We start from the raw sequence: 15,705 nt of genomic DNA, 5'->3' as shown, positions 1-15,705 counted from the left end.
TGTTAATTGAGTCATTCATGAAAATCCAAAGTCATTTTTCTTATCTTAGAGAATGTTGTGTTCAAATGGAAAGAGGCATAAGGTTTGGAGGTTAGCATGTTAAGTGATTGCATGATCCATATGACTATCTCACAATGAGGTTATCTTTAAGGGAAAACTAGGGATGCTAATAAGCTATATGATTAATTAAGCTACGAGTTGCCTTATGGAGTAAAGCAAAATGGTTGAAGATGTTAGAAAATGTAGACAATATGTTTAGATGCCCACAATTAGTATGCATGGTGCTTAAATCAACCATTGCAAGGTAGGGCTTTGAATGGCAAGCTCTTCAAGAAGGTTGGGTGAAATTCAAAGTGGACAGTGCGATAATAGAGAACCAAGGACTAGCAAGAATAAGGGGTGTGTTGCATGATCATGTAAGGTCTACCATTTTAAAATTTTCTAGAGCAATTAGGCAAGGTCACTTAAACGATGTTGAACTGCAAGCAATTAGAGAAGCTCTTATTCTTTTTAGTGAAATTATTGAGCATATACATGTTAATCTTTAAGTAGAGAGTGACTCTTTGAATGTTGTAAATTGAACTAACGAGCCTCATGAAACTCCATGGAGATTTAGATAATGTTTGGTTCAGTTAAAGAACTTGCAAAAAATATTACAGGTTGGAAAGTTACACATGTTTTAAAGGAAGGGAATATGGAAGCTAGTTAGCTAGATAAAGAAGGTGTTGGAAGGGAAGTTGAATTACTCCAAATATTTTAATAGAGTTGCTGATGGAGACATTTTTTAAATTCTTTGTTTTGTTTTTTTTCTTTTCTTTTCTTTTCCTCTGGTTGGCCACAAGTAACGAAATGCCTAGCCAATAGGCACTCCTTGTGGACATATTTAAGATGCTAGATCAGCACTTCTCGTAACTGGATTTGTCTGTGGAGTGCCAATCTGACACTTCCCAACCAGATTTGGCCATGGACTCCAAATCCAGTGTTTCCTTTACTGAATCGGGCCAAGGAGTTCTAAATTTGGCCTTAAAGTCGTTGCTACCATTACCTTTCAGTGATAAGTGGAGGAAATTTAAAGAGAGAAAGAAAAAGGCAAAGGAAGAGAAAGAAAAAGGAAAATGAGAAGGAAATAAACTACTTAAAGGTCTTTTAATTATAATTTTCTAAAATGAGTAAGGGCATTTTGGTTTTATAACTTTTATATGCTATTTAGTAAGTATGGAATAGCAAATATCATGAGGTTTGTGTGGAATGGTTAAGCCAAGATTTTAGGGAATAGCCATTACCAAAAAATGGCTATTCTCCATCCAAAAGGTAGCCAGACATTTGAAAAAAGAATAAAAGGGAATAAGGGGGTAATGGGTTAATCATTCTTGCTACCAAATATGTTGTTAGCTAGTTAGTCTCTAATGGTGGCAACTTTATCTATGGAAGCAAGTTTCATGTAGGATTCGGACAGCATATATTTAGATAAGAAAACTACATGACCTGATTTCGACACTAAAACACAATTACACTTTAATCATACGAGTCAAGACGAGTTTGAAGTTAATGAGGAAGCTAACGCACACAGTCATAGGGATGGTGGGATCTAAATAAGTAAATAAACAGTATGTAATTATCTCTATTTTGAATTTGAATTTGAATATAATTGAGAAAGCAAAGTTGGGGTAGGACTCTATCATGGAAAACCCTCAGCTAAGTGGACTCTAAGGCTAGGAAGTTAAATGTAGAGTATTGTGTTCCAAGGATTCGAACAATACAAGCCCAAAGGGAAAATAGTAAGGTTCGAGCAGGAACCAATGATACATTGATGTACCTAAACATTGCCAAATCTAGGTTTTTTAGCTACAAGGGGTTATTTACTTTTAAATTCTACATGTAATTATAAAATCCAAAGCAATTTTTAAACAAAAATTTGGGTCAGTAAAAAATAATAAAAACAAAAAATATGAGCTATAAAATGAAATGGAGAATCTTACCTTCAAAACTATTTTCTTCCAAATATAATTCTTTAATCTTGGTTAAATTTCCAATACTTCTTGGAATAAGCCCAGAGAATGAGTTTTGATTCAAGCTTAGAATTTTGAGCTTCCAAGCATTAAAGATACAATCAGGAATATTTCCACAAAGATAATTACCCCATAGTCGAAGCACCTCAAGATTTGAATCCAAGCTCATACATGGTAATTTACCTTAAAAAATACAAATTTAAATTATTCCATGAAAAAGAATTTTAATGCATAAATAAATTTGTAGTTATTCCATTTTAGAAATGCATATATAGATATTTAATTAATGAGAGTAAAATTGAAATAATTTGTTATAAGTTCGAGATCCAATAAAAAGTTATGACCTTTAAAAGTTAGATTATTGGGAGTTTGACGTTGCATATGTATGGTTATTCCTAAGAAAATATTTCATTTAAAAAGGGGATAAAACTTTATAAAATTCTATTAAATTTTAATATTTATACACCATATATCATATTAAATGCAATAAATTGAACGGAAAAAAAGATGAATGTGAAATAATATATTTTTTTTAAATAATTTCTTAAATTATTGAAATGTAAAGTGTGAATGTAAAAAAATCTATTAAATATTTGTTTCTCTATCGTTTTCTTTTAATTTTTAATACTAAGAAACTACAAAAAATTATGATATTTAAAAATAATTCATTAAATTTCAACTAATTTTAACATTTAAATATTGAAGGAAATGGAACTTTAACACTTAATTTTTAACACCAACTTAGTGCATTTTAAAAATTTAAACCTAGTTAATTATTTATTCAATTGATATCTTTTAACTCTTTTTTCTGTAATGTAAATAGTTTAACAGTTTAAACCTATTTAGTTATTTATTCAATTTATACTTCTCTTTAATCTTATTTTTTTCCCTAGCATTTATATTGTTTTACATTATATATATATATATATATATATATATTATTTTATAGGACAACACAATGATGAAAATTATAATTTTTATAAAATTTATTTTTTAAAGGTTTTGTAAATTTTATTTAATAAATATTCTTCACCAATTTCTCGAATTTTGCCAAAACATTAGGAAAATCAAAAAAGATTATTTTAAAATTTTTGAGTTTTTGCCAAAATCAGGGATACACCTCATCCGAGGACAACTAGAACAGAGGGCTTCAGATCACGACTTCCTCTATCTTTTTTATTATGCAATGAACCTCATCGTGTAGTATAATGTCCACTTCAAGCAACCCTTTATGCATTATACACCTCCGATCCCAAGGTGACTTAATCACAGCACTCAAGTGACAAAGTCAAAGAGGAGCAAGCAAGAATTTAATCAATTATAATCTTTTGTCGTAGGAATTTTAAATCAAAATGGGAAATCTTAAGCAGAAAATGATGATATCAAATATATAAGCTTTAAAAATACCATTTAGAATCTCACCTTCCAAATTATTATAATCCAGATCTAATTCTTCAAGTCTAGTTAAATTCCCAATACTTCTTGGAATATTTCCACTGAGATGATTACCCCATAGCCGAAGCATCTTAAGATTTGAATCCAAGCTCATGCGTGGTAATTTACCTTAAAAATAAGAAAAGTGAAAGTTTGAATTATTTCACAAAAAAATTTATAACCCATGTAGTGAGTGTGTGGTAGCACTAGAAATAAACTACATTAAAAAATGCAATTAAATATTATTGAGCAAATTACCAGATAGGCTATTGTTTTGGACACCAATATTTTTCAATGAAGAAATGTTGAAGATGGAAGGTGGAATCTGTCCACTTAGGTGCATATGAGCGGCATAAAATATCTCCAATTTAATAAGATTTCCAATCTCACTCGGTATTTCACCTGTAAAAGTGATAAAAAAATTACAATAATAATATCAAAAAAATACTTTTTGCAGTTGCAAATTTGAGTAAGAACAAATAAAAAGCCAAAAATCATTTATATATATATATATATATATATATATAATTGAAAATAACTTGGATCAATCTTCTGGTTAAATTTCCATTATATGATAATGCAAAATCTTGAAATTTTGAGGGTTGTTGCATTCTTCTATATTTGAGGATGACATATATCGTAGACCCCTCATGTTGTTCAAAGTGTCTTCTTAATAATTAAAATAAAATTTGTAAATTAAAAAAATCAAAAGATCAAGAAAATTCCCAAAAACAAAAAAGAAATAATGATTAGAAAAAAAGGAAAAGAAGAAAACCGATCCTTTTCAAATCCATCTCTTAAAAACCTAATTAAACTAAAATTCAAGAAAAGAAGTTTAAAACAAATTCAACCACAATGGGTACATAGAGACCCATCCATCAACAGCCAAATACATACAATCAAGAAGCAAAAGATCAAGAAAGAGCAATCAGCAGAGAGAAATAAGTTCTCGGACTTTTGGGATTTCTAGTTTAGATTAAGGAAAATCTGAGCGGTTTTTGAGAGAACGACTCCAATAATTAGGAAGTTTTTGAGAGTTTATAGGTGAATTTTGATGAGATTCTAACACAGCTGGTCGACAGCTGACGACACAGGACGGTCCGGTACCGATGTTCTTAATAGAGATGGAGAAAAAAGAGTTTAGAGAGAAAAGCCCTCATTATAGAGGCAGAAAAAAAAAGTAAAGAAAGAGGGAGACTTTATCCGTTTATACAACTTGGGAAACGACGCCATTTCATTGAGGAAGAGGAGGTTTATACGTCAAGCACGAAATGATGTCATTTTCCGTCTAAAGAGGAAGAAGCTTTGCAACCGGGCGCCAATCCGGCTTAGTCCTAAGGCCCAGTAGTTTCACCTTTTCGTTTTGGGTATTTTTAAACCCAATGAGGTAAGGTTTTTCATTTCTTTTATTTTTTTATTATTTTCCTTTTTCTAATATTTTTATTTATTAAAAATTAGTTGTTAATTACTTTACATATGCACATAAATTTAGATATTAAAAGCTTAAAAAACCAAGGAAAAATAAAAATATAATAGTAAGTTCTTTAATTGTGTCTATGTTACTCATTTACTTGTTTGTTTATTCACTTGTTTTTTTATTCTTGGTTTTTTTGAAAGTTATTTTATTTTATTTCCATTATTTTGTAGAATATTAATTAAGAAAATAAATTTTAAGAGTCTAAAATAGCAAAATCATGAAAATAGAATACAACAAATAGGTTTAAATCATAAGAAAAATAAATCTTAAATAAAAAATTTATAGCTACTTAAGATAGATCATTTAGAGGAAAAATTATTTAAAAGTTTTTTGTGTTTTTACCTAAACATTGGGAAAATCAAGAAAAGTTATCTTTAAAAATTTCTCTATTTTTGTCAAAACATTGGGAAAGGTTAGAAAAAAGTTTCCTAAAAACACTATTGATTTTTGTCAAAATGTTGGGAAAATCATGAAAATTATTTTTTAAAAAAATTTTAGATTTTTGCCAAAACATTGGTAAAGCTCAAAAAAAGTTTTTTGTTTTGTTTTCGCCAAAACATTGAGAAAACTAAGTTTTTGTTTCAAAATTTCTCGAATTTTGCCAAAACATTAGGAAAATCAAAAAAGATTATTTTAAAATTTTTGAGTTTTTGCCAAAATCAGGGATACACCTCATCCGAGGACAACTAGAACAGAGGGCTTCAGATCACGACTTCCTCTATCTTTTTTATTATGCAATGAACCTCATCGTGTAGTATAATGTCCACTTCAAGCAACCCTTTATGCATTATACACCTCCGATCCCAAGGTGACTTAATCACAGCACTCAAGTGACAAAGTCAAAGAGGAGCAGGCAAGAATTTAATCAATTATAATCTTTTGTCGTAGGAATTTTAAATCAAAATGGGAAATCTTAAGCAGAAAATGATGATATCAAATATATAAGCTTTAAAAATACCATTTAGAATCTCACCTTCCAAATTATTATAATCCAGATCTAATTCTTCAAGTCTAGTTAAATTCCCAATACTTCTTGGAATATTTCCACTGAGATGATTACCCCATAGCCGAAGCACCTTAAGATTTGAATCCAAGCTCATGCATGGTAATTTACCTTAAAAAATAAGAAAAGTGAAAGTTTAAATTATTTCACAAAAAAAATTTGGATGCACAAATAAAATTTTTGTTATTCCTTTTTAAAGAGATGCACACATAAATTTTTAGTTAAATAGTGTACAAATAAAGTAAAACTGAAATATTTTGTTCGTAATTCAAGACCTAATAAAAAGTTATGCCAATTCAAAATTAGATTATAGGGAATTTGATGTTAAATTTATGGTTATTCTTTAGGAAATATTTCATTTAAAACTATTGATAAAATTTTAAAAATTTCTATCAAATTTTTAATATTACATATCATTATCTATATTGTTAAATACAGTAAAGAGAAAATTGAATAAAAAACTGATGAATGTGTAATCATATAATTTTCTAAATAATTTCATAAGTTATTGAAATGCTGACTCTACTAAGAAACTATAAAAAATTATAATATTTAAAAATAATTCATTAAAAATTCAACTAATTTTAACATTTAAGTAATGAAGGAAATGGATCTTTAACATTTAATTTTTAACACCAACTTAGTGCATTTTAAAAAAGTAAACCTAGTTAGTTATTTATTCCATTTATATCTTTTATTCTTATTTTTCTATCATGTAAATATTTTTTTTTCAATTTATACTTCTTTTACTCTTATTGCTCTATTATGTAAATAGTTTTACAATTTAAACCTAGTTAGTTATTTATTCAATTTCTACTTCTTTTACCCTTATTTTTTTATCTAGCATTTATATTGTTTTACAGTACAGTACATACACGTGTGTGTGTATTATATTTCTCTTTTATAAGACAACACAATGATAAAAATCGTAAAATTTTTTGTTTACAATTTTTTATTTGTTTACAGCATAAAATATTATTGTATATTTATGTGTCACCTATGCAGTGGGTGTGTGCATATGAGTAGGACTAGTATATTTTCTACTCCTAACATAAAATACATTAAAATACAATTAAATGTTATTGAGCAGATTACCAGATAGGCTATTATTTTGTACACCAATATTTTTCAATGAAGAAATGTTGAAGATGGAAGGTGGAATCTGCCCACTTAGGTGCATACCAGCTGCATAAAATATCTCTAATGTAATAAGATTCCCAATTTCGCTTGGGATTTCACCTGCAAAATGGTAAAAAAAAAATTTCAATAATAATATAAAAATCTATTTACAATCAAAATCACCTGCACATGGAAACTCTATTTTTTCAAAATTTTTGGATTATAAAGACATAAATACTTTTTGCACTGTCACAAGATAGAGTAAAAGCAAATGGAACTCCAAAAATCAATATATATATATATATATATATATATATATATATATATATATATATCAATAATATTAAAAAAAACTCCTTTTAAAGGGATTAAAAATAACACAGACCAATCTTCTTGGGCTTGTTTAATTTTCACTATATGATAACGCAAAATTTTGAAGATTGCTACATTTTCTATATTTGAGGGTAACATATATCACCTTTAATATTACTTTGTTAATGTTAGATCAATCTTCTTTTTTAAATATTTACCATTTGTTTTTATTTCTCAAATAGTTGCTAAAAGATAAAGTTAAAAGTCACTTTGGTTTACTTGTGTTACTGATTAAATAAATTTTCAATAAAGATTCTTAGATTTAAGTCACATTATTCCCTCTTACACATATAAAAAAGAAAAGCAAAAAACAAAAACAAAAGTTGTATATAATCAAAAACTTTTTCTGTATAACACCATTATGCTACACTTTTATAAATTTTAATAATTCTTACTCATATTTGTTTTTTGTATTTCTTTATTTATTAGAAGTAGAAATCTTAAGTAGGAATTAAGAATTAAGAATTAAGTAGAAATTAAGACTACACTTTTTCGTTACAATAAGAATTAAGACACATAACTTCTTGTAATAGGAATTTTAAACTAAAAATGGGAAATCTTAAGTAGAAAATAATGATACCAAATATGTAAGCTTAGAAATCCTATGTAGAATCTCACCTTCCAAACTATTATAATCCAGTTCTAAGTCTTCAAGTCTAGTTAAATTCCCAATACTTCTTGGAATATTTCCACTGAGATGATTACCCCATAGTTGAAGCACCTTAATATTTGAATCCAAGCTCATGGATGGTACTTTACCTTAAAAGAAAAGAACAATAAAAGTTTTAATTATTCCACAAAAAAAAATTATGATGCATAGATAAAATTTTAGTTATTCTATTTTAGAAAATGATGCACAAATAAATTTTTAGTTAAGTAGTGCACAAATAAAGTAAACTGAAACACTTTGTTATTAGTTTGAGGCCAAATAAAAATATATGCCCATCAAAAATTATATTATAGGGATTTTGGTGTTACATTTATGGTTATTCATAAGAAAATATTTCATTTATTGAGCCGGACTTGCAGAGATATGTTATTGTTAGACACATTTTATGTTGTTTTGAGGTGGTGTCTAGTTTCAGCATCAATTTGCATAAGTCTTATGTTTATCTAGTGTGTATTTCAAATGATATTGGCCAAGAATTTTCTGACATTGTCAATTGCGCAATGGGCTCTTTCCTTTCATTTACCTTAGCATTCCGCTTGGTGCAAACCCAAGATGTATTAGTACATGGGAACCGATTATTGATAGTTTCAAAAAGCATGTGAAACCCCAACCTTTCATAAGGTTAAAGTTGTAACTTAGCTTGGTGAGTATGTAAACTTTGATTTCTAATGACATTTTTGAACATTTATAACCTGAAAAGGGGTGTTTTGGTTACCAAATCAGTTGGAGCTTAGAAAGGGTCAAGAAGCTTCATTTTTACTTGAAAATTGAATTCTGAAGCCAAGGTATTGAGACATTGGTAGGATGTATTGATACTTTTTCCTTGGAAATAATATTGATGAATAAAGTATCAAGACTAAATGCAAAAGTATCGAGACTAGCTAAATTCTCATAAAAGTATTGAGACTTTTGGTCAAAATACCCAAATAGATCCATTCTGTTTCAAAAGTATCAATACTTTAGCATCAAATTTCAAAAATAAATGGGGTAAAAAGGTATTTTCATATCCCACACTATAAATATGGTCCAAACTTTGAGAACTATTAGTTTTCACCCTTCTCGAGCTGCTAACAACCCTTTTTCACTCTCTAAACTCTATTTCAATCTTTAAATCCATTTTGCTTCAAGTTTAACATGATTCCAAGCATCTAACCTTGATTTATAACATTTTTAGAGGTAAGGAAATGATTTTTCAATATTCAAGTTTATGGGTGTTTTCATCCTAAGGTTTTGTCAAATCCTAAAGTTTTGATTTTTACCTCAAATGTTAAGTTTCAAGAGATTTCAAACTTTGTAAGAAAGTTGCCTAAACCCCTAACTAGTTGAAGAATAGTTCATAATTAGGTTGGCTTTTAGTTACTAATTTTTGGATTTGAGGTTGAAAGAAAAAGTTAGTAAAAGGATTTATGGTTAATGATGAATGTTATGCCTAAAGAGCAAGATATTAACAACGGGTTAATCTCGGATAGGTGTTGTTGGTGAAGTTGTCTATTCAGAGGTCGAGCATTCGATGAAAAGTGCTAGAGATTTAAGCACCCTTTGTCTTAGTGAGTGTTCATGACGTTTTCAAAGTACTTTCATATATAAATATGTAAGCATGTTTGGAATAGCATTGGAATGTTTTTGATGTTTGGAATAGCATTGGGAATGCTTTTGATAAAAATCCAAATTTGTGGATTGAATGATGATTTTTAACATGTTTTCAATATGGTTTTCAAATTCATATATGCTAAGTAAATGTACCTATATATGTATATAAAAAAAGTTTTGTTGGGAACAAACATTTCAACGCTTTTACCCTTGACAATGCGAATTAAGTTTGGATTGTGGATGGTGTTTTAACTACATACATTAGGATGTTTTGAGAATATGATGAATGAGATCACATTCTTTTCGTATGTTTCGTATGTTAAATATGTAGCTTGCAAGCTAGAATATGATTTACATGAATTGTAATTGGAATCACATACTCTTTGTGTGTTTTGAATGGCTATCATGTGGATTGAATGTTTAGCATGTCATGAGTGCATCATCACCATGACTCACTTTGAATATCAGCATCATCATGGGTTACATGTCCCTAACATGTTTTATGTGGTACCACGCCATGTTTTGAAATTATGTGCCTCACCATATTTTGACCTTATGTGCCTCGTCATGTTTTGTACATGCATTTGCATGTTTTGGATCACATGTTGGAAACATGTTTTGAAAACATCATTAAAAGAGCATGTCATGTATTGCATAATACATAGAGTATGACATGTGAATATTACATTTTAATGGGTTAATATGGATTGTTTGGATCTAATGTTTGAACATGTATTTTGGTTGAATGATGTTTGGAACCGACTTAGGTAGTTAAGGTTTGAATTCCCTTTTGAAATTTACTTAAGAGTAGCTGGAAAATGGGCTACAAGTGAGAAAGTATCGATACTTATTAAGAAATTATCAATACTTGTGTAATAGAATGCTTAGGAAAAGCATTTTGGACAAGAAGTCTTGATTCCTTGGGTCAAGGTATTGATACTTAGCTGTAGACTTGGAAATTTTCACCCTATTTGGAGGGTTTTGAACTAAATTATGAATAGCTTATCTCTCTTAACATCTTAGAGGTTTTGGATGGACTTTGTGGTGTCCTAAGATATAGAATATGTGGTTGATTGAGCATAGATTTGAGAAAACGTACATATTTAATTACGTGATATTGGCAAATACTCCTCTATTTAGTCTGTTCCCCCTTTTCGTTTCTACTCATTGAGATTTTATATCTCGCCACATGTAAATTGTATTTGTTTTAGATCATTAGACATTTGATTAGCATCGTTAAAGAGCCGCCCTTCCATCCCCCTTGATAGGTGGTTGTCGACGTTCCCATTTGGTTAAGGTTTCCCACCCTATGTAAATCCGCTAGTCAAGTTTTCCGTTATTAAATGTTTATACTTAATATAGTATTTGGTATTGGCCACTGTATGGCTTAAGATTTTGGTTATGTTATAATTACAAATTTATATGGTTAGTTAAGTACAATCAAGTTGGATTGTTTTGAATATTAAATGTTATGTTATGCATGGGATATTGGATAAATTATAATAGATACATGTACATGAGGAGATACACCTCTCATGTTTTGCTTATGTGATACGATGAATGATTCACTTAGAGGCTTACTCGAGTCTAGCAGACTATATCTATGTAGATTTTTTCGTCAATCATGGTTCTGGAATTGGGTTATAAGAAAGTTGGCATCAAAGCTCTAAGTTTGTCTAAGTCTTGAGTGTTTTTATTTGTCCAACAGATTGTCAAGTACTTATGTGGAATTTTGGTTATGATTTGTAAACTATGACACATTTCACAAACAGGAGGCCATATAGAGTCCCATGTTTGTTTAGAAACCTTTTTTGTTGACTATGAGTCGATAATTGAGTATAACATTCGCTTTTGTCCAAGTAAGGATGCTACCTCACACTTGAGCAATGGCTAGAGGTATGATAGAACAGGATGTTTCCATTGAGACTTTAGTTAGGCAACATATGCCTGTTACTAAAGGCCATGGTAGGTGCAATAAGGCCATTAGATCTGCAGGGGCAAAGACGTCCAAAGACACATACTCAAAGGTGCAGCCTATTGTGGATGAGGGTAGGCACCCAAGTAGGGCCGTTACTATTAGAGACTTGGCTGCAAGACTACAAGAGTTAATAGAGTCATGAGATGATGGCTAACCAGATGGATGTAATAAAGAAACAAACTAAAGGGCATCAAGTTTGAAATGCTCCCTCAAACTTTTATGAGCAAGAGAATCACTAACAAAATAAGGTGGTAAAAATTAAGGGAAAGGTTTCACTTCATGACTTTATTAAGTTGTAGCCTCCATCTTTTATAAGATCAAACGTGGCTGAGGATCCACAATTGTTCATGAAAAGATGGAAAAGATATGCAAAGCTTTAAGTTGTTTTAGTGAGAGATCAATAGAGCTGGTTAGATTCAGATTGCAAGGAGTAGCTCACTAGTGGTTCCAGTCTCATCTTAGAGGTAGACCACAAGGCGTTATCATTTACTTGGTATGAGTTATGTGCAACTTTCATGACTAGATTTCTACTCAAGATGATATAAGATGTTAAAGCCTAAGAGTTTGAGGATCTAGTATGGACTCCAAAGATGTTTGAGTATGATGTATGCTTCACATCGTTGTCAGGGTTTACTCCTTATCTTGTGTCCATTGAAAGGATGAAGGTGAAGCGTTTTGTCAATGGGTTATTGGACTCATTATATAAGGTTGCAGCACCTTAGAGATTTATCACCTATCCTTCTACTATTTAGTGTGCGTTGATGATGGAGCGTAGGAACTTGGAAAGCCGTAAAGCACAAAATAGGACTAAGAGAGCTAGAACAAAGTGCTAGCAGGGTCCCAGAGAGGGCAGTGCTAGTAGAGGTTCTACTTTTGTGGACCGTTATGGCCAATAGAGGACTTCCCAGGCACAAGGCTTCTAGTAGGGGAGTAAGTCCTTTAGTACTAGCAACAGACAAGATAAACGGACTAGTACATCAGCAAGGCAGTATACCTCTGGCTAAGGTGGTTATTTTGTTTCATCTTGCCCTTTGTGTAAAAAGTTCCATAAAAGTTCATGTCACCTTGCTACGCGACTTTGTTTTAAATTTATACAGTCAAGGCACATGATGATGGATTGCTCCAGGATTTCATCTCAAGGGGTTTCACATGAAATAGTTTAGCTTGTTTTACCAACTTTGTCCACAGTAACTCAAGCCATCAAAGAGCTATGGCAACTAAGGGTAAAGGCACAGCCGATATTTCTCAAGGTAGACCATCTAGATCTACACAATAAATCGTTACAAGCCAAAGTTAGGCTAGAGTTTTTGCATTGACATTATAAGATGCTCAAACCTTTAATGCAATTGTTGTAGGTATTCTACCTATTTGTTCTATTAATGCTAGAGTATTTTATGATATGAGTGCTTCACATTAATTTATTTCACCATATTTTACGTATGGGTAGAGAGTGCACTAGGTTGGAATAGTGTCTCGTAGTGTCCACGGCTTCAAAAGAGGTGTTTGCGGCAGAACATGAGTATGGGGCTTACATGGGCTGAATTAAGGATAAAGACACCTAAGCTACTTTGATTTTGTTGGACTCATTGGATTTTGATGTTATTTTTTATTTGGATTGGCTTTCTCCAAATTATGCTAGTATGGGCTGCCATCATAAGTCCGTGAGATTTGATTTCCCAATAGAGTCATCTTTTACCATTCAAGGTGACTGTGGTATGGCACCGACCAATGTGATATCCGCCATACTGGCAAGGAGGTCATTAAGGCAGGGTTGCCATGGGTATTTGGCTTTGGTTATGGATTACCCAAGTAGAGATTGGTAACATGGCAAATGTGCCAATTGTTGTAAAGTTCCCTGATGTGTTTCTAAAGGAATTACCAAGTTTATCCCCAAAGTGCATAGTTGAGTTTTGTATCAATCTAATGAAGGATACTAGACCTATATATATACCACCATATCATATGGCTCCAATACAGCTCAAGAATCATTTAGAGGATTTACTGGATAAGGGTTTCATACGCCCTAGTGTGTCACCATGGAGTGCACTAGTCTTATTCATGAAAAAGAGTGATGGATCACTCAGGTTGTGTATTGATTGCTGACAACTAAATAAGGTAATGATCAAGAACAAATATCCCCTTCCACAAATAGATGACTTGTTTGACTAGTTGTAGGGAGCACAGTGTTTCTCCAAGATTGACTTATGCTCTGATTACCACTAATTGAAGATTAGGCAAAAAGACTTGCCTAAGATTGCATTTTGAACTAAGTACAAACATTGTGACTTCTTGGGTTATGTCCTTTGGTCTTACAAATGCCTCAGCAATCTTCATGGATATGACAAAACGGGTGCTCAAACTATACTTTGACAGCTTTGTGGTGGTATTCATCAATGATATTTTGGTGTACTCGAGGAGTAAAAAGGAACACGAGCAACATCTTAAGATTGTATTACAATTGTTAAGAAAGCACCAATTATATCCTAAGTTTTTTAAGTGTGAGCTTTGGCTGGATAGTGTTAGCTTCTTGGGTCATGTGGTTTCCAAGGATGGAGTTAAGGTAGACCCAAAGAAGATTAAGGCTATAGAGAAATGGCTAAGGCCAACCTCAGTGACAAACATTCATAGCTTTTTGGGATTGGTTAGATATTATCAACGATTTGTCAAGGACTTTTCTAGACTTGCTGTACCAATGACTAGATTGACTTAGAAGAATGTGAAGTTTCAATGGAACAAGGCTTGTGAGGAGAATTTTGGAAAGCTCAAGGCTTGTCTTACTCCAACATTAGTACTTACCTTATTGCAAGGCATGGGCAAATACATAGTCTATTATGATGCCTTACATGTGGGTTTGGGATACGTGTTGATACAACATGACAAGGTGATAACTTATGCCTCTTGACAATTGAAAAGGCACAAGTACAACTACCCAACCCATGATTTAGAGATGGCTACCATTGTATTTGCATTTAAGATTTAGAGACACTATCTTTATGAAGAAACATATAAGATCTATGTAAATCATAAGAGTCTTAAATACATATTTGAGCAAAGAGATCTCAACCTTAGGCAATAAATGGATGGAGTTGCTTAAACGCTATTACCATACTATCTTGTATCATTCTGACAAAGCAAATGTGGTGACTAATGCTTTAAGCCAGAATTCCATAGGAAGCTTAGCCCATACGTCCATTAGTAGAAGACCTCTAGTAAGAGATATCCATGATTTTAGAGACATGGGATTGCATTTAAAGGTCAATGAGACCAATGCTTTATTAGCACAATTTTGGGTTAGGTCAATGCTAATTGTCCATATTAGAGAAGCCTAATATAAGGATGAATAGGTGACAAAGGCCTTAGAAGATACCCAAGGGAGAAAAAGACAACACTTTGTTAGACAATCCGATTGTTTATGTCGCTATGGAGCGAGAATATATACGTCGGACCTAGATGGTCTCAAGAAAGAGATTCTAAAGGAGGCACATTTATTTGCATATGTTGTACACCCGTGAACCACTAAGATGTTGTTAGCTTTAAAATTATTATAGTTTTGATTATGGCAAAATGATCAAATTTGCTTGAATATTTTTTAAGTGATCCTTGACAAGTTCTTGAAATGATTTAACTCTCATACATTTGTTCTTACATGGTTACAAGCTTGAATCTTGAAGTTATTGAACTATATCTATAAGCTTGTATGACTTAGTTGTATGAGTGCTTATTATTCCTCATTCATTAAAGTCTAATTTAAAGATTAAAGGAAAATCTTCAAATTGTTTTTTGTGCACATATTAAGAGGAAGTAATCCCTCACATGCACATAGATATAAAATATAAACATAGACATTACACTCTTAATATATGAGTGTTTTATCATCATAAAAAATAAGAGAGAGAATGTTGACTCCATGTGTTTTTGATGATAACAAAATATTCTCATTTATTGGAGATTGGTGTCTAATCATATTATATAAATGTGTAGAAAAAAGTTTAAATTCATTAATATATTTGTTATTTGAAAGCAAGTCAAGATGCCTGTTCAGTTACAAAATGG

The 15,705-nt window shown here is 31.3% G+C and overlaps 1 protein-coding gene across 5 annotated transcripts in view; it reads right to left on the bottom strand.

The window, feature by feature from the left end:
* Positions 1 to 15,705, bottom strand: part of LOC18592819 (uncharacterized) — a 44,894-nt gene that overhangs the window by 16,953 nt on the left and 12,236 nt on the right. For 2 of the 5 annotated variants that reach the window (XR_016028049.1, XM_088809299.1), the window contains exons 3-8: positions 8,033 to 8,173; positions 7,019 to 7,162; positions 5,894 to 6,034; positions 3,702 to 3,845; positions 3,432 to 3,572; positions 1,980 to 2,192 (exon numbers count right to left, since the gene is read on the bottom strand). Coding sequence is in view for 4 of the 5 variants with exons in the window: in XM_088809299.1 (XP_088665425.1) it covers positions 1,980 to 2,192; positions 3,432 to 3,572; positions 3,702 to 3,845; positions 5,894 to 6,034; positions 7,019 to 7,162; positions 8,033 to 8,173 (924 nt within the window). In the remaining variant the exon portion in view is untranslated. The remainder of the gene's footprint in view (positions 1 to 1,979; positions 2,193 to 3,431; positions 3,573 to 3,701; positions 3,846 to 5,893; positions 6,035 to 7,018; positions 7,163 to 8,032; positions 8,174 to 15,705) is intronic. The other 3 variants (XM_088809302.1, XM_088809303.1, XM_088809301.1) reach the window with 3 other exon arrangements.

This window comes from Theobroma cacao, chromosome 8, assembly GCF_053813885.1.
Source record: "Theobroma cacao isolate CCN51 chromosome 8, ASM5381388v1, whole genome shotgun sequence".
Classification (NCBI taxonomy): Eukaryota; Viridiplantae; Streptophyta; class Magnoliopsida; order Malvales; family Malvaceae; genus Theobroma; species Theobroma cacao.
This window is presented reverse-complemented; position numbering and strand designations above follow the sequence as displayed.